The sequence below is a fragment of the Poeciliopsis prolifica genome, unplaced genomic scaffold (genome assembly GCF_027474105.1).
Source record: "Poeciliopsis prolifica strain line A6 unplaced genomic scaffold, Auburn_PproV2 SCAFFOLD030, whole genome shotgun sequence".
Taxonomy (NCBI): domain Eukaryota; kingdom Metazoa; phylum Chordata; class Actinopteri; order Cyprinodontiformes; family Poeciliidae; genus Poeciliopsis; species Poeciliopsis prolifica.
The window spans coordinates 6630131-6657775 of record NW_026562405.1 but is presented as its reverse complement, the minus strand read 5'-3'; the positions used below and the strand labels follow the sequence as shown (position 1 = coordinate 6657775).

General features: G+C 41.6%; 2 protein-coding genes across 2 annotated transcripts; both read right to left on the bottom strand.

Moving 5' to 3' along the window:
• Window positions 1-736: 736 nt before the first annotated feature.
• Window positions 737-4835, bottom strand: LOC129372788 (mesencephalic astrocyte-derived neurotrophic factor-like). The gene is given in 5 exon segments (XM_055050292.1): window positions 737-1302; window positions 1387-1528; window positions 3024-3145; window positions 4620-4639; window positions 4641-4835. Coding segments are annotated over 5 exon segments (534 nt in total). The 5' UTR covers window positions 4706-4835; the 3' UTR covers window positions 737-1117.
• Window positions 4836-5644: 809 nt separating this feature from the next.
• Window positions 5645-9153, bottom strand: LOC129372787 (oxidative stress-responsive serine-rich protein 1-like). Its single transcript, XM_055050291.1, has 4 exons — window positions 9054-9153; window positions 7472-7581; window positions 7166-7285; window positions 5645-6846 (listed from the first exon to the last, which is right to left on the bottom strand). Exons 2-4 carry the CDS (start codon window positions 7546-7548, stop codon window positions 5904-5906), a joined length of 1140 nt encoding a protein of 379 aa, XP_054906266.1. The 5' UTR covers window positions 7549-7581; window positions 9054-9153; the 3' UTR covers window positions 5645-5903.
• Between the last annotated feature and the right edge of the window lie 18492 nt (window positions 9154-27645).

Below are 27645 nucleotides of genomic sequence, written 5' to 3'. Positions count from 1 at the left end.
AGGTACAATGAGCTGCAGAAAAGGATTACAATTGAAATCTTAACATTAATGCTGTTTTCTGGCTTAATGTCCACTTTTTATATCTGTAATGGAGCTTAAAGCAAAAGTGACTGGACTGTCAGATTCTTAAACTGAAACATATTCTCCCAAAGCTGATTTTAATTCTTACATGAATAAAAAAAAATTAAAAAACAAGCTGCAGAAAAGATGCCATAGTTGCTCTTCATTACCAGGTTTGAAACTCAGCAATCAGAGGTTCTGCAGGAGGGAAGCCAGAGAGCAGAACCAGATCATTTTAGTCAAAACAAAAAATGTTGGAAAAACCTTTAATAAATACAGAAAGTCACTTAAATATGAGTTGGACAGGCAACAAGATTCTATTAAACAATTTAAACTGCTTTTAAATTGGTTTCTATTGTTTTACAGTTGTGCATAAGTATTAATTAGTTCAATTTTGTGAGCAGGATGCTGCGTATTGCAGATTTCTGCTCAGGTCCCTCTTGAAGATGAGATCTACATCTCAACAGGGTTTACTGTGAAATGAAGGACATTTAAAAAAAAATTAACACAACCAGGAATACAAACCATAAAAGGGTCACTTTATGTTCTGTTTACTTCCTGTCTGAATGTCAGTCTGAACGCCCTTTCAAAATAAAATATTTTGCGTTGTACGGATGTCGGCAGGGATGGTTTTCATCCAAGAAACCCGTAAATAACGAAGCGGAGGAGATAGGAAGTGACTCAATGTGTTTAATGGTCTGACTGGTTCAATTGGAACAGAACCAGCCAAGGTAAGAACCGGTGGAGTGGGTCCGAAAAGTTCTATGAATCAGAACCAGGTTTTAATTCAGGTGTGCAGTCCTGTAAACAGTCAGCAGGGGGCACTGCTCACAATCAGAAACGTGTTGGGGCTGAACGGACTCTGGGATGAGGAAGGTGAGCTGCTGCTGGTCAGGGATTCTGGGATGCATACAAACTCAGGCTCTTATTCTGAAAGGACTGGAGGAACAGGAACTTCAGTTTAAAGTACAGTAGAAACTCTGAGTCTGCAGAGCAGACTGAGACGTGCTCTTCCTCCTGGCAGGACTTCCTGTCTGCCCAGTCAGTGTCCCCGCCGCTACAGGTCTGTCCGTGCCTTGGCGGCTGCAGGCGCGTACTTGGGCATGAGCTCGGTTATTTTGCGGATGAAGTCGGACTTTTCGGCGCAGCCTTTGCACGACTCGCCCCACTCATCCAGGATCTTCTTCAGGTCCTTGACTTTCAGCTTCTTCAGGTCCACGGTGGTCAGGTCCAGCTGCTTGTCTGCAGGACGACAAACAGACATGAGGAACGACAGAACCGACCCGCCTGGACAGAACTGACCTGCCTGGACAGAACCCAGCTTACCGTATCTCAGCTCGCAGATCTGACTGTCCTTCTTCTTGAGCTTCTCGCAGATCTTGTCCACCGGGACGTGGTAGCTGAGCGGTTTGGACACTTCGTTTATCATCTTCGTGGCGGCGTCGCTCGTCGCGCCGATGTAGTAACACTGAACAGACGGATGAAATGGGAGAGATCGGATCAGAACATGTTCCAACATCTAAACCACAGGTGTCAAACTGAAGGCCAGGGGGCCAAATCCGGCCTGCAAAAGCATCCTCTGTGGCCCTTTAGAGAAGGAGGTCCAAAACCTTTAACCTCTGACCCCGTTAGCAAACCCACAGACAATGTTACAAAATACATAAACAGATTGTAGAATTTTCTTTTAAATTTACTATTCAATGATCATTCCATTAATTTAGCAAAACTACTGACTCATTTAAATGGATGTGTTCTGTGGTGGAAAAATTTGATCAGATAATTTTATGACTTTACTACCAGATAATACAACTTTGTCACAATGCCCTCTTTTTATAAGAAAATATGTAATTTATTTGATTAATCACAATTTTTTTCTTCATTCACACATTGCTCATGTTTTGTTTCTTCAATCTGAATGTTAGAAATAACATTTAAATTATTTTAATTTATTTTGTTTTGAAAAATGATTGAAAAAATAGAAAAAAAATTTTTTCATCCCTGCAACATTGTGAGGCTTCCACAGCGCCCCCTGGTGGCTAACTCTCTGAAAAGCACTGATCTAGATTCAAGCAATTATCTACTAATTTCATGATAAAGTTAAATGAGCTCAATAATTTCCATTCTGATGAATATTTTTGAAGGGAAATTGTTTACAAAGTCTTTGTGATCCATTTTATTTATGGTTTGGGTTTTTGTCATTTTGTCTTATTTTTGGTTGTCATGTTTTATTTTGGATTTTGTGCCAGTGTGACATGTACAGTACAAAATCAAAGTTTATTGATCTTTGAGGGCAAACCTGTGTTATTATGCCATTATAAAGATATTAAATAAACGGTGACAAAACAACAATGTTATCATTTATCGGAATAATTCCTGGGACAATTTATCGTCCAGTGTTACTTGTTGTTGTGGGGTCTAGTTCAGACACCAGAGAGACGCAATAGAACATCCAGGACAAAAGTTCTGTGACTAAGTATTAATTTATCAATCAACTCAAACTACAAACAGTCCCTCCAACAATCACTAAATCACTGATCAGTGTGAAAAGATGTTCAGTCATTAATTTTAAGAAGAACTCATCGAATGCAAAGACAGTGATTAATATTTATAACGATGCACACTATATCGGCACTAATGTCAGTATCAGCCAATATTAGACATTTTTTAACATAACATCTCTTATATATATATATATATATATATATATATATATATATATATATATATATATATATATATATATATATATAAACTTGTTAAATATTAGTTATTGGCCCAAATTTCCCTATATATTGTAACTGTTAATAGTGGGTTTCATCATACATTGTGGCACAAGCAGCCCTGTAAGAACTTTTATGATGCTGATGTGGCCCAAAATAAAACTGTGTTTGACACTCTGATCTAAAAACAGAACCTGAAGACAGACATCCGACAGCTAACTCCCAGATCAGCGATTTACTCACAAATCTGTTCTCTTTTCCTTTGGTGTCACTGCAGCTCTTCAGCAGCTCCTTCTCAACCTCGGCGCTGTTGGGGTTGGAGTTCTTCAGCGACTCGTAAAACTTCCCCAGGAAGGAGACGCACACTGCAACAGACAGGAGATAAACACGGTCAATCTAAGAGAAGATTGACGAGTCCAGAACCTGAAGACTGAGATTAGGATTATTCCTGGAAAACTACAAAGATTAGTCAGGAATATTGGACTAAAATGATCTAGGTTTCATTAATATAATAACACTTATGATTTGAAGTTTCTTAATGTTTTCAGAAAAACAGCATTGAGGTTGTCCCAGCTGGGAAAAATATCCAAACCATGAAAGTTTTGATCCATTTGAATAAAATCAGCCTGCAGACGAATTCACTGCAGAACCAACTGATTTCACTCAGATATTTTTCCCTCTGATTGAGGAAACATTCTCTACTGCAAACAATCTGATCAACATGAAGGCTTTTAGAACATTTTGGGTCATTTCTAAAAGTTAATTACTTTAGTCACATCTTCCTCCAAACTTTGTTTGATAGATTAAATCGGCTGAATACATTTTAATGCAGCAAGAGCTAGTAAGATGGTTTAGTTATTAATAACGCTAATAAACAGATCATTGTTAGGTGTGTTTTCATACTTTGGGTCAATTCTGAACATTTCCCCTGATTATTTTACTTCTGATCATCAATGTGTGATGTTTTTGCATCACGCAGAAACATTTTTAAAATTCCACAATCAACTAACTATGCACCAACATGAAGTTAAACCTCATTCCTCCAGGCCAGAGACAGAGTCGCTTCATTCCTGGTCCATCAGGTTCTGGATTTGTCCAGAACATTTCAGATATCCTGGATCAGGTTCTGCTAGAAGAGAGTTCTGCAGAACCATTGGACACAGAGTCTTCCAGCAAAACTTTGTCCAAAAGCATCCAAGCTTCTCATCCTGGTACTGTAGCCTTGAACTGACCCTTCACCTGATGATGCATTGGTCCAGTTCTGGTTCTATGACCTTTAATGCTGCTCCATTTCTGTTCTTAAACCAGTAGATCTAGTTCCATCATCCACTCCCAGAACGCAATGTTCACATCTAAACCTCAGAAATGGCTGCTCAGTTGGTGCTGCATTCACTGACTGATTTGTGAATCATTCGCCCCAATTTCAGACCAATTACCAGCCTTCCGTTACAGCAGGGGGAGATCTGAACTATTAAACTATTTTTATTTATTTGCTTAATTTTTTGTCCTCCGTCCCATTTATAATTTTCTATGAAACCATAAAACTTGATGCCTGCGATGAACACGTTGAGAAATGTGGGGGAAATAAGATTTCCTGCCTTCTGGATTCAACGGTGCATTTCGTCACCAAACTTCCTTCAGATAACATCACTTTTTAGGAACGTGTTGACTTCTCCTCTCTGATCAAGACAAACGTGAACACACAAATCCAGGATTAGTCAAACGCCTCAAAAACCAACAAATCGGGTAAAGTTTGAATAATTTTCTCTGCTGCTGGAAAGTTTCTGGAGCTCAAAGCTGGTTTAGCCATTGCTAACAGCAACTAGCGCCTCGTCCTACCTTCACATTCTCCTTCCTCAGGCCGTCAACAGGTCCGGTAACAGGGTGAGGGCCAGAGCCACTGACAACCCGCTCAAACTCAACATTTTTCGGCTTCAATAAAGTCAGAAGGACGTCCGTGGAACCGCTGTTGGACACCGACAATCTAACACATGAGTCTCCGCCGCTTCGGAGCTGACGGACGCCGGTAAAGCTGGTAGAGTGTCGACTCCTGCACACGCGCCTTCTGATTGGTCAAAGCATCCACAAACCTACACGCACTTTCCTCTGATTGGATCGCGGCACCACTTTCCGGGGACAACGTCCAGTTGTCGTGGTCTGATTGGTCCACAGCGACACTGTGTAGTTAAAATGACAGGACCTCCCCTGATGAGAAAAAAAATACATAAATTTCCCAGAAAACATTTTAAATAATAATAAAAAAAGTTTTATCCCACTTTGAGAGCAAAAAGCAGACACACTCTTTAAGATAAACACGGCTATATCCAGATGAAACTTGTTATAGTGAAGCGACAAAAAGAAGCAACAAGCTCCATCTACTCTGGTCTTATTCTTGGGTAAGTATTTTTAAAATATTTTCTAACATCTATTTGTATAATTTTACTACATACACTCAGTCGTGAAGCATTTCAAGTAGAAAGGCAACAAGACCAAACTGGGAAATTATGCAGACATTTACATTTTACAGTTATGGCTGAAAATAACTGTAATCAGCAGTTCTGGTGTTTTTATGATTTTAAAACATATTTCAGATGATTAATGATGTAAAATCACAATCAAATTATAGAGTTTTACACTTATACTTCATATGAGGTTAAATCTTCTCTCAGAACTTCCTGGTCTTTAGTGTTGGATAAAAGTGAAGAAATAATCCGAGCCGAGGCTGTGAAAGAGTCCAGTGATCCGGACTACTCTCTGCTGTTAGAGAGGAACATTTGAACTCTGACCTTTAGGTGAGACTCTAAAGTCTCAGATAATCCTGAAATCAGCAGATTATTTTCAGAAGAAAAACAACAACATTCCCAGTGGATCATTCAGCTTCTTTATTCATCCAGGAACCGCAGACAGAATCCCAGCTGGGATTAAAACTCCCGCGAGTTTTGGCAACTTCATTTGTAAACTTGAAATCTGGAAAACAGAGTGATTGACAGAAGACACAGAAACCAGATGAAACCGACAGAGACGCTCGGCTGTGGCGCGATCCAGTCAGTCTGAAGGGGATTATAATCCAGATTAAAACAGCTTCAATCTAACCCAAACCTCTCCTCTCTGACTGCTGAAGGTCTAGGTGTACATCATCTCCGCCATGTGCGACATCTTCTTGGGGATGTAGAGGTAGTACTCCATGTAGCCGGAGAGGTCCTCTATCGTGATGTCATCCACGTAGGCGCGCGCCTGCTCCGAGCAGGACCGGGGAGAGCCGGACGCCAGCGGCGACGTGACGGAGGGGGCGGAGCTGCCGGACGCCAGCGGCGACGCGGCACAGGGGGCGGAGCTGCCGGACGCCAGCGGCGACGCGGCACAGGGGGCGGAGCTGCCGGACGCCAGCGGCGACGCGGCACAGGGGGCGGAGCTGCCGGACGCCAGCGGCGACGTGACGGAGGGGGTGGAGCTGCCGCTCAGAGTTCTGGCCTCGTTCTGCTGGACGCTACGCAACCCCGTGAAGGAGTAAACCTCCACGCCGTTCCAGCCGGGCCCTTGCTGCCTGCAGCCGCAGCCGGATCCGGCTTCGCGCTCGCCGCCGTCCTGTGAGCCGGCGGCAGCGCTGTGGGGGCAGTCGCAGGGGGGCTGCGTCCCCTCCGCGCAGTGCAGCTCAGATAGAGCCCGGAAATCTGCTGCGTCGGACCTCAGCGACGCCGAGGCTCCATCAGGGGAACCCTTCTCCTCTCTGGAGCGCCCGCCTTCCCACCGTGGGGGTGCTGCTGCCGTGGCACCCTCTGGTGACGGACCCCCCACCCGGGTCTCATAACTCGGACTGACTCCGAAAAGAACAGGTGAGCAGCGTTCCGGCACGGCGGAGGAACGCCGCTCCGCCTGGACCGGAACGTCGTCGGCTGCCGGGTCGGACACGGCCAGTCGCTGCTGCTTCAGGCTGCCACCAGGGGGCGCCAGAGCTGAGGCGGCGCTGCTGCAGTAGGTGAACCTGGGCGGATGTAGGATGGGCGACTTCGACCGCCGACGCCGCTGGCTCCGCGAGGACGTTCCCCTGGAGGTTTTCCTTGTGCAGCTGAAGGAGAAAAGATGGAAAGGATGGAAATATCTGCTGGTTCTGATCAGATGGATTAGTTCAGATGATAGAGAAGCTCTTTGGATTATCGGTCTCATACGAAAATGTCACAATATGGAGATAATTTTAACAAATATGCAGAAAACATAATTTTATAAAACTTTTTACAAATTCCAGCTTCATAGAAAGTTTGAGCTGAGATGGTGCGAAACTTCCTGATCTTCTCTGATCCAGCAGAACCCAGACTGATCTGGAATCATGTGATGAAGCTGACGTTATGCTAAGACAGCCTGCCGTATCGCTGCAGGGTTCCACCTACCAGTGCCAGGTGTCCTTGGAGTTGTTGAGTTTGGCCTTCGCTCCGCCGGCGCCATCCAGACCGACTCGGGCCGGCGCTCTGGGCGTCAACGCATCGGAAACGCTCTCAGCACCGGACAAACTGGACAAACAGAAGAGAAAATCGTCTTGACCCGAAATCAGACTGCAGAGAGGAACATTAAAGCAAAAACTAATTTTCACATCTGGTTCTGATCCACATCAGATGAGGGATTCATCAGCAAGAACCAATCAGGAGACTCCGCTGGTTTTCCTGATCCGTTCAGGAAAAACCGACAAGGTCACCTACCTCTCAGCGTCGACCCTGAGCTTCTTGAAGGCCGTCTGCAGCGTCTCCTCCTCGCAGTCTTTCCCTCCTGCCTCCATGGTGGGAGGAGGTGTCTCCGACCAGCCCCCCAGCTGCAGCACAAACGCCTCGTCAAAACTATTCACACTTTCTCCTGCGACCGAATCCTCGACCCGCTTCAATCCCACAACGAATAAACGCCAGCTTCCACTTTCTCAACCGTGACCCTTGAACCCATCATAACAGTGAGTTATAATTCGCCCACCACATGGCGGCGCTGATTAGCTGATTATTATATTTCTGTCTTTCTTTTCTCACTCTGAGCAACCACTGTTACTATGGCAACGGTCACCGTTATTATTGACAAAATATCTTTTCTAAAATCTTAAAGACTTTATCACTTTATCCAATCTGGTCTGAGTTTTAATCTGTATGATGAAACATTTTAAAAGCTTTTTTTAGTTTAAGATATTTAAAGGTTTTCAGATTTAAAATCTGAATAACAAGGCCTTGAATTTCTTTTCTTTTTTTTTCCAAATAGAATAAATTTCCAAAATTCTCGTTTATGTTTAAAGTAAACTGCGTAATATTTTAATCCTCATCTAAATGATCCAGATCACTGGATTTTCCTCTCAGTTCCGCTGAATAAAACCAGTTTAGAACCACTCAGGTGATCCAGCTTTTAAAACAAAGACAACTTATCATTCGTGATAAATATCTACCGAAACACATTTTTTATGTTTTTAGGTTAAACAGAAGAGGACGGATAATGTTTATTCTATGGGATGTTGATCTAAATCAGCATTCCTGCCACTTTTCGTATCGTTCTGTCATAAAAATTCAATGTACTTAACCAATGAAAGGCTGCAAACCTGCATTTAAAAAAATATATTTGAAAGATAGATATTCATTGTATCACTATTGAGAAAAAATCCTTATTGAGATCAAATCAATAACACTAACTAAAATTTTTCAAAACCTACCAAAATGCCAGTATAGTTATATATGCTGGTCTCAACTTCTAGTCTCATTACAGCATCAATAAATATGAGAATATTAGTAAATGCAGTTACTCTGAGTAGGTTAGAGATAATATAACTTTCCACTCCCTGATGCCTGCTTGAAAATGAGCAGTCTTTATTTTAAGTTTTATTGTTATTTTCAATAAATATTAAATATTGTGATAAGATTCTAAGACAATGTAACCCACCTCTTTTATTTATAATTAAAAACATTCTTTAGCTCTTTATAATATTTGCTAAAGCTGTGAAGTTGCCACTGTTGAATAAACATCCCTGGTCTTTTAAACTGAGTGTTTTATGCTTTCATACTTGAACTAAAAGTTTCTCTAAACAATAATTAGGTTTTAAAGAATATATTAAACTGTGCAGAATAATCCTGTCTAGAATATGTAGTTAGATCTGATCAAATGTTGTCTATTTCTGTGAAAGGTGCTTTTACTTTGGCTAACTTTAGCGCCTCTGTTAGCATGCTAACGAACCAGCTAACTGACTGGACGGAACCTCTGCGGTTCCGAACAGCTTTAAACTCTGAATTGATAGACGGGTAGAACCCTAGAACTCACGGCTCAGGTTGTCCGGGCCACGCCAAGCACAAGTCCAGAAGAGTCCAGAAAATTCTGGGCTGGTTCCAAAGAGGCTAAAGGGCAAAAGCTAATGCTAGCTCTGTCGCCGCCAAACGCGATTAAAAACAAAAAACGGTAGACTCAAAATCCAGAGCAGGTTCTACAGAACCGCTAATGGACCGACACCAGTGCTAAAAATCTGCAGCAGCCAATATTCGGGGTTTTCGAATCGGATCGGGACTTTTCTCCGTCAGAAGCGTCTTGTTTACAGTCGAACCGTCTGCAGTGACTCTGCAACAACTGACGTCACTAGTCTAGAAACCAACCCGACGAACTGTATGGAAGTCCTGTAGTGTCATTAAAATGTGTTTGAATTTGAAGCCTAATTTATTAATTAGTATTTAAAATATTTATTCATCCTATTTGTTTACCCTATACTGTTATTATTATGTTCTTTGTTTTATTATCTTAAATTTATACACCTGAAAAATAGTATGGAACTCTACAGGTGCCTATTTTGTGTTCGAAATATATTTAGGTTTATCAAGTTAATCAAAACTGAACCTATTGTAACATTGATTAATAATGTACAGTGTATATTAATAATTCTATTTTTCAATCTTTACTTCACTTAGACTTAACTAAAATAATTGTTAGCTACAGCCATTTCTTATTTGATTATTCTATTGCATAGTCATAAAAGCATCACTTCTGTGTAATATTTTGAAGGTTTCTTGACAAATACCAAAGTATAGTCTGATTATATGTCAGTCAAAAATATTACAAACTATTACAAACTATATTTGTAGATTCTTCAGATCTACAAATACACTGATTTTCTATCGTTATCTCTTAAGTTCCTTCAGATACAAAATTTAGGACTTTATTTGATTTATAACTTATTGAGCTAAATCTCCCTAATATTGTTCTTAAGAAATTTAAATATGAAAACAACTGTCAGATGTTCAGAAAGCTTAAAAACTGCTTACGATTATTTCAAGTAATTATAGAAACTTTGTTCAATCAACTGAACCAAAAATATAATTTTTGAACAGATGTAAATTTGGTCTTTGTACATTTGAGAAAACATTCACATAATAATTAATAATAATTAATCCAAATAATTCAAAATCAATAATTTTAAACATTTGAATTTTCCATGTACGTGTGTTATCTTCAATTATTCTTTGAAAAATATAAATTAATGAGTTTCAACAACATTTAATTTACCTTTGGGATTAATAAAGTATATTTGAATTGAATTGACTTTGAAGCATTAAGTGTATTCTAGTTAAAAATACTGCTGTCCTGAACCCTTGTATTGCCATAAATAACAGCATTTTTTAAAATTATTTGCAGTAGTACTTTTGCCCTCCGGAGAAGTAAATAGATTTATTTATTTGTTTATTTATTTATTTTTGTTTTTGCTGCGCACCACTGAAAATGGCCACCAGGAGGCAGCACCTGCTCAGGGTCTTCCTGCTGGAGCTGCTCTGTTTGCTCTGCAGGGTTACAGAGTTAACTTTTCTTTGAGAATGGCCCAGAATGCTTCGGCAGGGTGTGCCTGTTTTCCCTCAGGGATCAGCAACAGAATCAGCAAACAGTGAAAGAACTTACAGTAAGTCGCCAAACCTGCTCCATCCTCAGAGAACCGTGAAGAAGAAGAGGAAGAAGAAGTAAACAAAAGGTGGAGGACTGTTTTCATGTTTATCTAACAGAAATTTCTCAGTCTCTGTCATTGTCTCTAGGAGACTGATTTTGTCCCAGAGGAAAAACTTTCCAGGCAGAAACTCAAGAACCAAATGAAAATGTTCAGATCTCGCAAAACAAAAATGAATTCAGCTGCTGTCCAATTGGGTCAAATGGAAATGACATCTCCATCTTAAGGTGAAAAAAATAGGCAAGTGTCAAAAGGTAGCGCTGTTCTGAGTGAAACAAAGCCCTGAACCTGAAGGAGGCCTGGGAGTTTTCTTTGGTCTCTGATCAAAACTTCTGGTTTGGTTTTAAATCTGCTTCTTCTTCTGACTGCTGTCTCTAGGGGGCGCTCCACAGGATCAACAGCCACCATCTCAACCCCAGCATCTCTGCAAATCCTCAGACATTCATGAACCTCCTCTTCCCTTTTCCATATTAAAGCTCTGCTATCTCGTTGTCTCTGCCTCATTGTGGTGTCTTCTGGGAAATGTAGTTCCATGGGGACTTTGGTTTGCCCTCATTGGTCGATCCTAGAACTCTTCCACACACCTCACCACTGTCTCACTGCCACCGCCCTGTTAGCACAGCTAGCTGCCAACCTCCACTGTTTATGAAAGCAAACTGTCTAAATATGTTACTTAGATTTCAGTCTTTTTGACATATATTTTTTAATTTTTTATATTTTGGAAAAGAAAGTCTGAAAAGTCACTAAATGTAGCAGGAAAGTTCCTAAGGTGGCAACGACTCTTTCCCTTGACTTGACCACACCCACTCATCCCAGATTGGCCACGCCCACAATGCATTTGCTCCACCCACATTTGTTCCATTTTTTAAAATTTGTCAGGGAGCAAAAATGAGCTTGTTTGTGTTTTCAGAATCTGATGAAAGTTTTGCCTTTGAGGGGAATTATGGTTTATTTTGTAATTTGCTGAGAGTAATCCAGATGGAAAAATAATGGAAAGTTTAACATCAGAGGAATTCCTTCTTTATGATGATGGGAATCCCGGTTTATTGTGTTTTTACAGCTGCTCTATCATCATAACTATCGTTTTCCATGTTTGATGCACCAATGAATAACCCAGAAGTGGAAATCTTTCAGTTTCCTTTAATTAAAAAAAAATAATATTTTCATGTTTTAGTCTATCTGACCTGCAGATTGAGACCTTGTGGTGCAGCTCTCTGCAGAAAGGCTGAGGGTTGGGAACAAATATCCCAAGAGAAAACCATGAAGACCACAGGAAGTGATCTTCTTCAGTGCATCTGGCTCCACCACAATCACACAGTTCATGAAACGTTGAATCAAAACTCTTCAATCAGTAAAATCACCGTCTGGTTTCTACAAAATGGCGCAAACGTAGTCGCTTGAAAGTGGGCGTGGCTTGTCGCGCCACGCCTCCTCTGATTGGCTGATAGATGCTGATCACTGAATTATGAAAATATCTCATCTAATAATGATTTTTAATCATGTGGACAAGCTAATTGACATGTAATTTTAATTTTATTTCTTATTTAATGGAAACACTGAAATTATGAAAATGTGTTTTTTTCAAGATTTGCACATAATTGTTGGAGATGCAGGAAGTTTGGAGGAATGCAGTGAAAATTAGTTTCAGCATTGCTGATTAGTCAGACCTGTCACAGTGACGAACTTTAGCGGATGATAAATTGTCCCAGAAGTTTTTGAGGAAAATAATAATAATATTGTTGTTTTGAGAAGATTAACATAATGACACCATAAAGTAAGAACAACATTCTCACAGATGAATAAACTTCAAATTCTAATGAACATTTAATGCAGGAACTGGAAGACATTTTAAATATCCAAAATAAATCAACTAAACAACAGAAACAACAAATAAAAAATAATTATAAAATCTCTATGAACAAAACAGTCATTCAAAAAAAAAAAGAGACCAAAATATCAGACCAACAAGTTTTAGCATCCAGTTTGTGGAAGGAAGAGAGAAAACATAAATCATTTTAATTTATTATGTGATTAATTGATTTTCAACAAGTTTAAGTTAAACCTCAAAAGCCTTGAAAACCGTGCAGAACCATCAGGCCTGTTCATGAACCAGCAGGTGATTTACTGTAACTAAGTCTGTGGATCTGAAAGCAAAATGTGCAGAGCAGCATCTCACAGCCGGTTAGTTTCCTGTCAGCAGCTGGAGGAAATCACCTGCAGAAGATCTGACAGCTGCTGCTGCAGCTGATGAGCTGCTGCAGCAGGTTTCCTCCTGCAGCTGTTTGCTCTGCGCAGCCAAAGAGAAGAAGAAGAGAAGAGGGGAACTCCGCCCCTGAAGTCCACTGAGGAGCAAACATCCTGACTGATGAGAAAACGTCAGGACTTTCTCTGCCTCGGACTTTCATGTCGCTGCAGCTCTCAGAAAACAAAACCAGGCGTGAAGCTGGTGGGATTTTTGGCGGCGCTCAGGAAAGTCTCAGAGAAACCAGACAGATGCTGCTGTGGTTCCCCAGAAACATCCGGCCGCTTCATGTGGGCCTCGTTTTATCATAATGAGTGGACGGGGAAGTACTCAGAGCTTAGCTAGGGCTGAAATTCCTCGAAGTGAAAGCTGTGGTACTTTCACACAGCAACGCTGTGAGTTTTGATGTGACTGTGCCGTTGATGTGGTTCAGCTCTGATGGCAGCGACAGACTCAGGTCTGTCTGGACGCTTGCTCTCTAGCTGCAGGTGAACCACAACCCATTAATCACTTTCTGCCTCTCCTTCTACTTGTTCCTGGTTTTGGTTTCTGTTTTAAAGTGTTTGAGATCTGAAATGTTTTTCTTTCTTAATCAGTGTGAGGAACTGAAATGAAGTTCAGCTGTTTGACTCCAGGTCATTTTCTTGTGAGTCACATTTATGGGTGAACTAAAAACATGTAAGTTTTTCACTACACAAAATGCTTTGCAGAGAAAACTAACTTTCCCTTCACTCTGATAGGAAGTTTGTGTTTGCCATCTTTAATGGTACTACATCAATTTGATTCATTTATCACTATTTTTGTTCTCGGTTTTGATGAAATAAGCTGACAAATTGAATAAAGTGCTTTCAGAGCCAGCTTTGACATGCATATGTTGTCAAAGTTCATGAAATGTGAAAATCAAAATGGTTGTAAATGTTTGTCTCGTTAACTGTTGCCAACCAACCGCAGGCGTTTCACAGCTTCCAGGCGATTTATGACCCGGTTCACCGATTCAGCTTGAAACTTTGAACACATCGTCATACATTTGCTGAAAGGCCCTCTACAGGTGATGTTTGCATTTCTGTAAGACTCGTGACCTATTGACCTCTGCCTGATCAAACGTCTCTGGACTGGAACAACATGGACCCGAGAGTTGTGGCTCTCATTCTGAAATATTTACTCGAGTTCAGAATGCCCTCGACAAACAAGGAGACAAAGCAGTTTCACTCCAATCGTCGACCGCATGAATCCAGCAGGATGAAGAAACATCGAAGGAACGGGAAGCCGAGTCATCCTGAGCCAAGAAACGGAGCATTTCATAAAAACAAATTAACTGGTCAACAAGTGAAAGTTTAGAAGATTTTAAATCATGCTTTGTAAAGTTACCCAGTGGAAAAAAAACCTTTTGGATTATTTAGCTGCTTAAAAGACATTAAATGGAAATTTATACAGATTCAAATTAAATATTTGATTATCAAACTAAATGTTTAGTTTGCGAACTAAATATTTAGCTCATAACTAAATGTAAGCAAACTAAACATTTCGCTTGCTAAATATTGAGCTCCTCACTGAATGTTTAATTTGGAAACTAAACATTTAGTTAAATATTCAGTTTAGGACTGTGACATCTTAAATGGATGAGTTTTTAACTGCAGAACTTAAATAGACATTCAGTCAGCGTGTTCTGGTTCTGATCCTGTTGTTAAAGTCCCAGAGTGAATCCCGATGAATCTGTTGAGATTCATCCTGGTGAGGATGGACCAACGTTGAGCCTTCATCGTCCAGCTTCCTGAAAGCAGAACCATGAGCTGGCGACGGCCACACAGCAAGATGGCTTCAGAATAAATCACAAATGAAAACAATATGGATTAAATTATCTGCATGTCTGTAAATTCGGGGTAAATATTGAGAATACTTCCCTGAATTCCCATCATTCCTGCTCTCATTTCTAATTGGCTGAATTGTTTCCAGACTTTCCTCTGTTTCTTTGTTTGCAGGAATGCAGCTTGTTTTAATGTGACGGATGGAAACAGGAGTCGGGTTCTGGCACCAGACCCGACTTAAAAAGACACAAAGAGACCCAAGCGGCAGAAAACGCACGCCGACTCCTGAACGGTGGCGTTGACGTGAGAGCTCTACAGGCAGCCAATCAGAGAGCTGTTTACTTAGCTCACATAATTAGCTCGTTGTTTTGACATGTGGTCGGATTGTGCAGAGGTTTGAGGTTAAAGGAGCAGAACTGAACCAACGAGTCGGCCATATTAACCCCAGAAAAATGTGTTGTTGTCGCAGAGCCTAAGAGCCGACGTGTGACTGACGGAGGAGAAATGAAGAGCAGCTGAGCCAGCAGAGTCAGAGTTAGCTTCAGCAGCTGTTCTGTTTGATGAGTTGACTTATATTCATAAGAAATTAACTAAGATAACCCAGAAAGCTGCAAAATCACAAACTCTGAACAAGTAGTTTCTAGTATCTCAGCAACTTGAAATAAGACAAAAATTACTTAAGGATAACATTTCAGCAAGATATAGGAGCTTGTTTTAAGTGAATAATTCCTTAATATTGATGAAAAAGGACTTGCTCCATTAATTTACTTGTAACATGGAAAATGTCTTGAAATAAGTGAAATAATCTGGCAGTAGAACAAGAACTTTTTCATCAAGATGAATTAATTATCCTTAAAACAAGCTTTTATTTCTCGGTGAAACAATATTTATAAGTTAGTTATATTTGCACTAGAAACTAGACAAAAATACTTGGTGAGATTTTGTATTTTTGCAGTGCAGCTGGAAGTTAGACTTCTTAATGTTATTAAAATATTGTGTTGTGCAGATAAAAATTAAATATTTAGCTTTTTTCTCAATTTTTAAATGCCAGATTTTAAAACACCCGTTACTTTCAGGTTGACAGTTTTGGCTCAGGTGGTAAAGAGGTTGGACCTGATTGGCATCAGCCCACATCCTGCCTGGATCATGTTGGGTCCGGCCGGCCGGCCCGGTCTGGTCGGTCTGGTCTGAACCGGCCAGCCGGCCCGGTGCGGCCCGGCCCGGTCCGGGGGGCCTGCGGTCCGCCCTGGAGCTCGGCCTCGGCGCCGCTGACCTCTGGTCTGTCGGCGCGGGTTCACGGCCTCTCAGGGCGGTGCCGGGTTGACGGATGACACGGTGATTGGAGGCTGCCGTCTTTAAACGCTTCCACATGTTTGGGCCTGGTGTGTGGGAAACGGGCCTGAGACGCCGGGGTGTTATGGAACCAGCGCTCTGGTAATCCCGCTCTCCTGATCCATAAACAAGAAAAATGATCCAATCAGAGCAGAAAACGTGGAGACAAACAGTTTTGTCTGGGGCGAGTTTTGCTTTCACTGAATAATTTCCCAAATACAAATAAACCATTAAACTAATCAGCTATTTGGAATGATATAATCTGAGAACACATAATGATAATAATTATAACAAAAACAACTCAGGAGGATGTTTTAACATATTTATACCTCCCAGATTAGAGCAGTAATAACCCTCAACTCCCATAAATTATGAAGGTAAATATGGTGATGAAGGAGCCACTAAACTGCTAACATATTGAAATTATTAATATCTTCTCTCTTATTGTTAATCTGAGGTTGAAAATGTATCATAAATCAGAAAGTTGAAATAAATACTTTAATCCCAACAGGAAGCTGGTTGCTTCACTGAGTCAGCGGCATTTAAATCTTACGCCCAGAATCATCAGAATCATCAGAATCATCAGAATCATCAGAATCATCAGAATCATCAGAATCATCCTCTGTAACGCCAAACCCGACTGGTCGCAACTGATGACATCACTGTTGCCATGTCAACAGGAAAACTCAAGAAGGTCTGGAAAAATAATTGTTTCTTTTGTCCCATTTTTGTAGATTAGGAAAATTTGTGGAGCCAAAGTTGAACTCCCACCAGGGGGCGCTGCAGGTGGAGGCTAACCATTAAAAGTTGAGTCATAACAGAAGCAGATGTTTTGAATTCCTTCATTTCTGGGCTGAAATTCTGCAAAGTTCTGCAGATCGGAGCGGGTCGTTAGTTAGAAACGGGTCGACGCCGCTGTGACTCAACCGCCTTCCTCCTCTCACAGCAGGCAGTCCATCACTTCCTGTTATTAGGGCCGAGTGAGGGTCAGAGGTCAGGGGTGAGAAGAGACGGAGCGTTGACAGGAAGGCTCCGTCTCCTCAATGATAGCAGGAATCATCGAGGAATGACTGGGATTTCCGGAGCGCTGATGGAAGCTCGTTGCTTCCAGTTACAGTTTTTATGTCTGATCCAGTCTGGAAACAGAGGTCAGAGGTCAGGAAATGTTGCCAGGTGTGACGGAAAGCTTGTGTAGCGTCTCCATGGAGACAATGGGTAAGTCAAAAGGTTGAAAAGTTTGAATTGACTTCAAATTCAGATCCGAATATTCTGGTTGCATCATAATAAGACGTTTGTTCTCTAAATGCAATCAATCAGTTTCTCCACTGGAAATTTAAAATAACGGAAATAATTAGAGTTATTTATTCTGTCAAAAGGAAAAAAATCCAGGTTCTTTCTTTAGTCACATTGTCACAATTTCATTCATTCAGTTAAAAGTGATGCAGTCAGAGCAAATACTTTGGAAACTTAATATTTAATTAAACATGTAGTTGAAACTGAGACTCAGTTGTCAAGTTAAACATTTCAAACCAAATGTTTTTGATTTCTCTTCTTTTCCTTTTTCCGTTTCTCTTATGACCCAAATTAATGCTGTTCATGTTTGTAACTTTATCCTCCCATAGTTTCTACATCAGCTGTTGATGGACGATAAGAGTAACTAATAATCAGAGTAACTAATAATCAGAGTAAATAATGATCAGAGTAACTAATAATCAGAGTAACTAATAATCAGAGTAACTAATAATCAGAGTAACTAATAATCAGAGTAACTAATGATCAGAGTAACTAATGATCAGAGTAACTAATAATCAGAGTAACTAATAATCAGAGTAACTAATAATCAGAGTAACTAATAATCAGAGTAAACTAATAATCAGAGTAACTAATAATCAGAGTAACTAATAATCAGAGTAACTAATGATCAGAGTAACTAATAATCAGAGTAACTAATAATCAGAGTAACTAATAATCAGAGTAACTAATAATCAGAGTAACTAATAATCAGAGTAACTAATGATCAGAGTAACTAATAATCAGAGTAACTAATAATCAGAGTAACTAATAATCAGAGTAACTAATAATCAGAGTAACTAATAATCAGAGTAACTAATGATCAGAGTAACTAATAATCAGAGTAACTAATAATCAGAGTAACTAATAATCAGAGTAACTAATAATCAGAGTAACTAATAATCAGAGTAACTAATAATCAGAGTAACTAATAATCAGAGTAACTAAAATCAGAGTAACTAATAATCAGAGTAACTAATAATCAGAGTAACTAATAATCAGAGTAACTAATGATCAGAGTAACTAATAATCAGAGTAACTAATAATCAGAGTAACTAATGATCAGAGTAACTAATAATCAGAGTAACTAATAATCAGAGTAACTAATAATCAGAGTAACTAATAATCAGAGTAACTAATAATCAGAGTAATGATCAGAGTAACTAATGATCAGAGTAACTAATGATCAGAGTAACTAATAATCAGAGTAACTAATAATCAGAGTAACTAATAATCAGAGTAAACTAATGATCAGAGTAACTAATGATCAGAGTAACTAATAATCAGAGTAACTAATGATCAGAGTAACTAATAATCAGAGTAACTAATAATCAGAGTAACTAATAATCAGAGTAACTAATAATCAGAGTAACTAATAATCAGAGTAACTAATAATCAGAGTAACTAATAATCAGAGTAACTAATAATCAGAGTAACTAATAATCAGAGTAACTAATAATCAGTAACTAATAATCAGAGTAACTAATAATCAGAGTAACTAATGATCAGAGTAACTAATGATCAGAGTAATAATCAGAGTAACTAATAATCAGAGTAACTAATAATCAGAGTAACTAACGCTACAGTAAACCCTTTCTGTGTCGCCACGGTAACACAGTTGGAGCTTCCCCCTGTTTGCCCCACCTGTTTGCCCCCCCTGTTTGCCCCACCTGTTTGCCCCACCTGTTTGCCCCCCCTGTTTGCCCCCCCTGTTTGCCCCACCTGTTCGCTGAAACTTTTCCTGCAGGGAAAATCCACAGGAAGGACTGAATGCTGGTAACCCATGGCAACCTGCTTCCCAGCTGCTGATTGGTCAGAAAATAAGATCCTATTAAATCCTTCCAGTTTGTGTCACATCTAGAAAAATGTACCTTTGATTTACTGAACTCACCTGAACTGTTGTCCACATGAAGACTTCAACATTTTGTTTCCTATTTGCACATCAGAAGCAGAAAGTTCTGATCCAGAGTCACTGCAACACATTTGGCTGGATGATAAATTGTCCCAGACGTTATTGCAATAAATGATTATATTGTTGCTTTTGAGACTATTTCCATGGCATCATAATGCAGGAACACATTATTCCAGTGAACATTTAAGACAGGAAGACATTTAAAATACCCAAAATAAATAAATAAAATAATCTACGAAGTTTCTGCAAATAAAATTGTCCTTCAGAAAAGGTTTAATTAAAACCAAAACACCAGATTTAAAACTTTTATCATTCAGTTTTTGGTAGAAAGAGAAAACCAACAACCTATTAAACTGTTGAGTTTGATTAATCGAGCAATAAATTGATTTACGGCGACAGGCCAAAATATCTGCAGCCATAAACTAAATCCAGAAATCTGGAGCGTAAATGCAGGAAGCTGATTAATGTGAAACAGCCTGCCATACAGCTGATAGAACCCGTCCGGGTCGGGTTCTGTCCGGACCTCTGAGCTCGCTTTAATCATCCGGCCCAGTCCGAGGAGAACCATCTCAGAGTTCCTGCTGCAGGTTCTGCTGCGGTTCTGAACCTGATGTTTAAACCCGCTCGGCTCGGTTCTGCCTGCAGGTGTTTCCGTGAAACTGGATCAGGCTCTGATCTGCAGCAGCGGCGTCAGAAACAATGTGGATGAGTTTCACCTCCTGCTTTGTTCCCGGATCAGCCCGAACTGCGGCCGGATCCGGTTCCACGCCGCCGGCTCGGCCCGCCAAGTCTGGCTCAAAGAACAGACGGCAGATATGGAGCCGAGCACAAACTCGATGGAACCGGGCCCTCCGGACAGAACCGGGTTTCCATAACTTCATCTGCGGTTCTGGAAGCGAAAACAGAACCGGTCCGAGTTAATAAGCTGGCTGACAAAAGCATTTCTCTCACTTCCTGTTGGTTCTACACCTGGGAAGAATCCAAAGTTCACCTGTGACGTCACCCCTCCATCCAGAACCAGAGCTGGGTCCCGATTCTCCAGAACCGGTCCAGATCTTGCACAGGGGTGCGGACAGAACCAAAACTGAACTTCTTAAACTCACAAATCAGATTCTGATCATCTGTTTGCTTTTAGGTGAATTCAGGTCCAACATCCAACCGGTCCAACGTCCATCCGGTCCAACATCCACCCAGTCCAACATCCACCCAGTCCAACATCCAACCGGTCCAACATCCAACCGGTCCAACATCCAACCGGTCCAACGTCCAACCGGTCCAACATCCAACCGGTCCAACATCCAACCAGTCCAACATCCACCCAGTCCAACATCCACCCAGTCCAACATCCAACCGGTCCAACATCCAACCGGTCCAACATCCAACCGGTCCAACGTCCAACCGGTCCAACATCCAACCGGTCCAACATCCAACCAGTCCAACATCCAACCGGTCCAACATCCAACCGGTCCAACATCCAACCGGTCCAACGTCCAACCAGTCCAACATCCAACCGGTCCAACATCCAACCAGTCCAACATCCAACCGGTCCAACGTCCATCCGGTCCAACATCCACCCAGTCCAACATCCACCCAGTCCAACATCCAACCGGTCCAACATCCAACCGGTCCAACATCCAACCGGTCCAACATCCAACCGGTCCAACGTCCAACCGGTCCAACATCCATCCAGTCCAACATCCAACCGGTCCAACATCCATCAGGTCCAACATCCACCCAGTCCAACATCCAACCGGTCCAACATCCAACCGGTCCAACATCCAACCGGTCCAACATCCAACCTTTCCAACATCCAACCGGTCCAACATCCATCCAGTCCAACATCCAACCGGTCCAACATCCATCCAGTCCAACATCCAACTTTTTCTCCTTCAACCTTCATTACCTGGATGAAACTCAAACATCTTTTTGTAATCAGACAAAAACTAGAATCTCAAAAATAGTTTTGAACATTTTTGATGTTAAGTTTAAAATTAGTTTTCAGTTCCATTTTTTTCAGTTTAAAAATGTTTTTAAATTTCAAATCCTTTTCGTTCATTTGTTTTTCTTTTGAACAACAAATGTTCAAAGAAACACTGACTAACATGTTTGATATGTATTGATGATTTTGGTAATTGATCAAATGTGATGTTTATTGGTTTCTCAGTTGGTGACTGCATGATGTTTTATGGCTTTTTATTTGTGTATTTTTACAACGTTAAGCACTTTAAACTGGTTCAAAGTGTTTCCCACATTGCTGAGAAGCTGGGATTTCTGAAAGCTGACAGAATAATCAAGAGCAGCAAAATAAGCCAAACAAAACCCGATGAACACCAACCAGAACTCCAGTAGAACCCTTTACCTGTTTCTAGAGGCAGAGACGTTTCTTCTTCTGTCCTGCAGGAGCCTGAATGTTTCTGCCAGGAAGAAGGATTGGAGGGTTGGGTCAGGATTTCGCTGAAAGTTGATGCTTCTCCCTGGGGAGGGGCTGAGGGCAGGAAAGTTTATTTTTTCAGTGTCCATCTAGAGTTGAATCATCGGGTTTGAGCAGGAGAGCAGGCGGTGAGTCACTTAGGTGCAACAGGTGGCGGGTTGCAGCCAGACGTCCCGTCATCCTTTCCAACGCTGTAAAGCTAGACGAGAGAGACCCGCTGTGTCACCATCTCAACAAGCCGTCCGACCATCACTCAGCTGGGGATACCAGGGTACCACCTTCCTGAGATGACCATCTTCCGAACCGATCCGCTGGAGTCGGTTCCAAAGTCAGAGACAGAGGATTGACTCCAGAAACACAGAACCAATCGATCAGGTTGATTTGCACTTGAGTGGCTGGAAAAGTTGTACAACAAAGCAGCTTTACATCATAACAACCTAAAAATACAGACGATCATCATACAGCCACTGATACAGAAAGTTAAAATCATCAAGTCACATCAAGTATGTTGGTCAATGATCCAATTATTATGAATCAAATTCAGGGTTTAAGTCCTTATTTAAAGGAAATGCAGTCATAAAGATCTGGCTGGGACATTAGTCCTTTCATCCTGGAAATGTTCTTCAGGTGATAGAAGGCCGACTTTGTAACTGTTTTTATGTGAGTCTGAAGGTTCAGGTCAGAGTTCGTCACATCCAGAAACAAGCATGGAGTCAAATTCATGTAACATCTTTGGTTGAAGGTTTGACACAAACTGCTTCCCCTCGGGGTTTTATCGACTCCAGATCCAGTTACTGCCGGCAAAGTTCAAAGCCTGAGCAGCATGGAGGCGGCCATTGGGACGTAGCCGCAGGCGGAGCCCTCCTGCAGGTCTCTGTGTGCTGCAGGTCTCTGTGTGCTGCAGGTCTCTGTGTGCTGCAGGTCTCTGTGTGCTGCAGGTCTCTGTGTGCTGCAGGTCTCTGTATGCTGCAGGTCTCTGTGTGCTGCAGGTCTATGTGTGCTGCAGGTCTCTGTGTGCTGCAGGTCTCTGTATGCTGCAGGTCTCTGTGTGCTGCAGGTCTATGTGTGCTGCAGGTCTATGTGTGCTGCAGGTCTCTGTGTGCTGCAGGTCTCTGTGTGCTGCAGGTCTCTGTATGCTGCAGGTCTCTGTGTGCTGCAGGTCTATGTGTGCTGCAGGTCTCTGTGTGCTGCAGGTCTCTGTATGCTGCAGGTCTCTGTGTGCTGCAGGTCTATGTGTGCTGCAGGTCTATGTGTGCTGCAGGTCTCTGTGTGCTGCAGGTCTCTGTGTGCTGCAGGTCTCTGTATGCTGCAGGTCTCTGTGTGCTGCAGGTCTATGTGTGCTGCAGGTCTCTGTGTGCTGCAGGTCTCTGTGTGCTGCAGGTCTATGTGTGCTGCAGGTCTCTGTGTGCTGCAGGTCTCTGTCTGCTACAGGTCTATGTGTGCTGCAGGTCTCTGTGTGCTGCAGGTCTCTGTGTGCTGCAGGTTTATGTGTGCTGCAGGTCTCTGTGTGCTGCAGGTCTCTGTGTGCTGCAGGTCTATGTGTGCTGCAGGTCTCTGTCTGCTGCAGGTCTCTGTCTGCTGCAGGTCTCTGTGTGCTGCAGGTCTCTGTATGCTGCAGGTCTCTGTATGCTGCAGGGCTATGTGTGCTGCAGGTCTCTGTGTGCTGCAGGTCTCTGTCTGCTGCAGGTCTCTGTGTGCTGCAGGTCTCTGTGTGCTGCAGGTCTCTGTGTGCTGCAGGTCTCTGTGTGCTGCAGGTCTCTGTCTGCTGCAGGTCTCTGTCTGCTGCAGGTCTCTGTGTGCTGCAGGTCTCTGTGTGCTGCAGGTCTCTGTCTGCTGCAGGTCTCTGTGTGCTGCAGGTCTCTGTCTGCTGCAGGTCTCTGTGTGCTGCAGGTCTCTGTGTCCTGCAGGTCTCTGTCTGCTGCAGGTCTTTGTGTGCTGCAGGTCTCTGTCTGCTACAGGTCTCTGTGTGCTGCAGGTCTCTGTGTGCTGCAGGTCTCTGTGTGCTGCAAGTCTCTTCTGCACTGTCCAGGTGTCCTGGCGCAGCTTTTTGTCTAAAGGAGCTTTTTGTGTGTGAGTGGACGCTGAAATTTCAAACGCTTTAGAGGTGTCCCGTCATCCAAAGCGCCGCTCTTTGTTCCACTCTGGTGTAAAACAGAAATATGGAGGTGCTGATTGGAGCTCTGGGATGTAAATGCGGGCGTTTTATTGGGAGGTGCAGCATCTGTGGGGTGGAGGAGATCATTTTACATAGAAGCTTAGAAAATGTAAAAATGCTCTCTAAAGCACATTAATACGCTTTAATACATATTCTTAGACCAGAAAATCCAAATCGATTATATTCTCTGGTGTTTCTGCCTCTTTCTGAAGTATTTTGAATTGTTGGTTGTGATTAAATTCTTTTCATCTGATGAATAAAAACAATCTGATCTGGTTCATTGACAAACACTTTAAATCATGAACACACATGTTTGCACATTAACAAAATGCTTTTGCACATTTTTGGTCTTCTTGGTGTTTCATAGCTGAGGAGAAAGGGAGTCAGAGCGGAACGAGTGTTTATGTGAAATATAATACTCATAAATAGTTGTGTCCTTCCATTCGCTCTCATGGTTTCACTGAATGGGTGGCACAAAAATAACAGCACAGAAATTCAGTGTTTCAGTAGAACTGAGTAAAAGTGAAGCTGTTGAACAGCCACATGTCACATAATAAATAAACGTAATAAAAGAAGTTATGATGAACATAAACAGAGCCATCTGGTGCCTCTGGTAAGGCACAGAGCAGATCTGTTTACCAAACAGCTAAAAACCACCTCAAGTGAACATAAAAACTATTTTTATTTATTTATTTCAAACTGGTTCTAAAACAAACATGTTCATACATAACCAGGAACAAAATAATTAACTTACCACAACTTTTCTGTTTGACAAGGAGAAGTAAAACTCCTCTGAATGTAGAGATATCTATTACTGCCAAACTCAATAATTATCAGAAATTTGCAATTAAAATTCTGCATGTGGGCGACTGACCTCAGTCCAGCCTGGAGGTCAGGATTTGGGGTCAGGGATCGTCTTCCTGGTTGATGAGTCCAAACTGGAGTCTGAGTGGATGAAGACGTGAGCTCACAGGTTGATGGAAGTGTTTTCTTTACGGGACAGAAGCGTTTCTGAATGAGGTCATGATGTCATGATGATTTGTTGATATGATGTCACTTCCTGCCTTCCTCTGACTTCTTTTCACTGCCTGAATCCTTGAAGAGACGATAAGAGACACAACAAAACCGGAGCTTAAGTCAAGTGTCTGTAAGACTCCTAGAGCTTTTGTCTCTGGATCATGTGTGTGTGTGTGTGTGTGGGGGGGGTGTGTGTGTGTATGTGTGTGTGTGGGGGGGTGTGGGGGTGAGGAGGGCGTTCCTCCTGGACTACCAGCCATCAAACAACACACACAAAAAAAATCCTTTTCAGAAGCAGAGTCAGGAACCAGAGCAGAGATGATTAAATTCTCCCTGCGAGTTCAAAAGCAATAAAAAATGAAATGAAAACACAGGCGGGCGTGCGGCACAAAGAGCTCTTTGTTGCCGGGCAGAGGAATGCCTGAGTGTGTGTGTGTTTGTGTGTCTGTGGGCAGAGGCCATGAGGAATGTGAGTTTTTGCATGAAGACAAAAGACGGCCTATGGCTGAGCGGAGAAGAGGCACAGAGAGGGAAACGGCAGAGAGAAGGAAAGAGACTCACTGCGACGTACCGGGACTCCGCCATGCGCCGGAACTCACCTGCAGCCTCATTTCCTGCATTCCCTCATCCACTGACCTCTGACCTTTGCAGTGGTGTGGACAGATTTAAGACCCTCAGCTTCCTCTGGTTTTATGAGATCTCCTCTCTGAAGGAGTTTCTCTGGTTTCAGAGCAGAGCGGAAACACTTGAAGTCCAATAAAACGTTTGGGTGCAGAAGCGTCCCTCTGGGACCGATCCTCGCTGCAGCCTCTTCAGACAAGACCGAGTCAAGATTTCTCATGTTTTTAGTGAACATCAGATGATTTCTGCATGTTCAGCTTCAAAACGTTGTAACATCTCAGTGACTCTGAGGTTCGTCCTCACAGGATGAAGAACCTCCACAGTTTTTACTTTGGGTAAAAACTGGAAAAGTCCTGCAGAATGAAGGACAGAAAATATCGTTTATCATTAGAGACGTTTCTGTGCAGCAGCAGCAAAGTGACACTGATTCACACAAAGGTAGGAATAATATATAAAAACAAATTAAAAATGAAAATAACGTGCAGTTAAATTTAAACAAATTCTGTGAAATATGAAAAAGATAAACATTAACAATTACATTTCTATCTATTGCTGTTAAAAATGTATTGATGACATTTATTTCAATGTTACATCCAGAATTTGTTTCAAAATAGATATTACATAAATTAGTGACATGAAATAATAACATAAAACCAATTTACTTTTATAGATTACTTTACGCCTGTTCATCAAACTCATTTGCAAGTTTTTGAATGAGTTTTACTGTTTCAACATTATAGTGCATTACAGTTCAAATATGGCAAAAATGACCAATATTCTGTTTGCAACTGCACAGAAATACTACATGAGTGTTTATCATATAACTGAATTATTCCTCCATCACCAAAAATGTATCATTCAATTTAACTGTGAAATATATCGCAATAATTTATGCAATTCTCACCAATCAAAATTAATATTCGTCATTACTGCCAGGTGGAAGTAAACATTTTTTCAAAACTTTTTGTCGCCCATTGTAAACTTTGATACATCAGAATCCGAACATGTGAATGTAATCTCTGCTTCTCCTGGTTTTTATCTCCGGGGCAGGAATTTAATTTTCTTTGTGCTTCAGGTGACCTTTGCTCCATAAAGCAGTTCCTGCTGAAGCATCTTAACCTCAAAATGACGCGACCGATCAAAGATAAGACGCCAGGCGTTCGCAACAGGTTCAGCAGCAACATTTGGTTTGCTGGATTAACCCGACTCTTTCACCTCTACAGGGATGAGGAGAGTTATTCATGGAAAACTATAAATAGTTATTAACGTTTCCCAGAGCGAACACAGATACTGACTCAACCCCGGCGATTTGATCAGGTTGACATCTGATAGTAAGAGCAGAACAACAGAACTGCTTCAGATTCTGCTTCCTCTTTCTGCCTCCCAGCATTCAAACGAGAGAAGCAGGAAAGAGGAACCTTTTGTTTACATGCAAATGATGGCGAAACAATCATAGAGAAATACTGATGGTGCTTTAATCATTAATCTGCCCGCTACGAAAGGTCGCTGCTCCATAACGCCTCCAGGAAATAACAGTGACCAGACTGAGCAGAGAAGATAAAGTTCAGGTCATCAGCAGAACATCAGCAGCGAAGCACAGAAACAGCTGCAAACCGGCTCAGTTTGTCCTGACGATCATTTATTGACCATTATTGGGGAAATTCAGGTGGTCCAAAAGATACATAAACAGAAAACTAAAATAAAAATATCTGCAACTGACAAGAATCATTCAAAACCAGAGAATTCAAGAGTCCAGTCAAAAGTGCATGTGGGTTGGATCCCATGGTTCTGATCCGACCCAAATCAGAGGTACCGAGGCTGAAAATGAACAATGTAGCGATGTGGCTAGCTAAGGTTAGCTAAAACAAAGTCAGTAAGATGTGGGCTAGCATGTTGACTCACAGTGACTCAGTGTGCTAAACATAGCTAACATATCAAACCTGATGCTCACTTCACCTTCAAGGCTAATGTTAGCATGAGAGCTAACAGATAGCATTAGGATGAGGGTTAGCATCACTAGCATGTTGGCCTTAAATTCTTCCATTCAGAGAGCAGATGTTAGCTAAAATGAGCTAAAATACCAAAGTTAGCTTCACTGCTAACCAGGCGCTCCAGAACCATCATGTT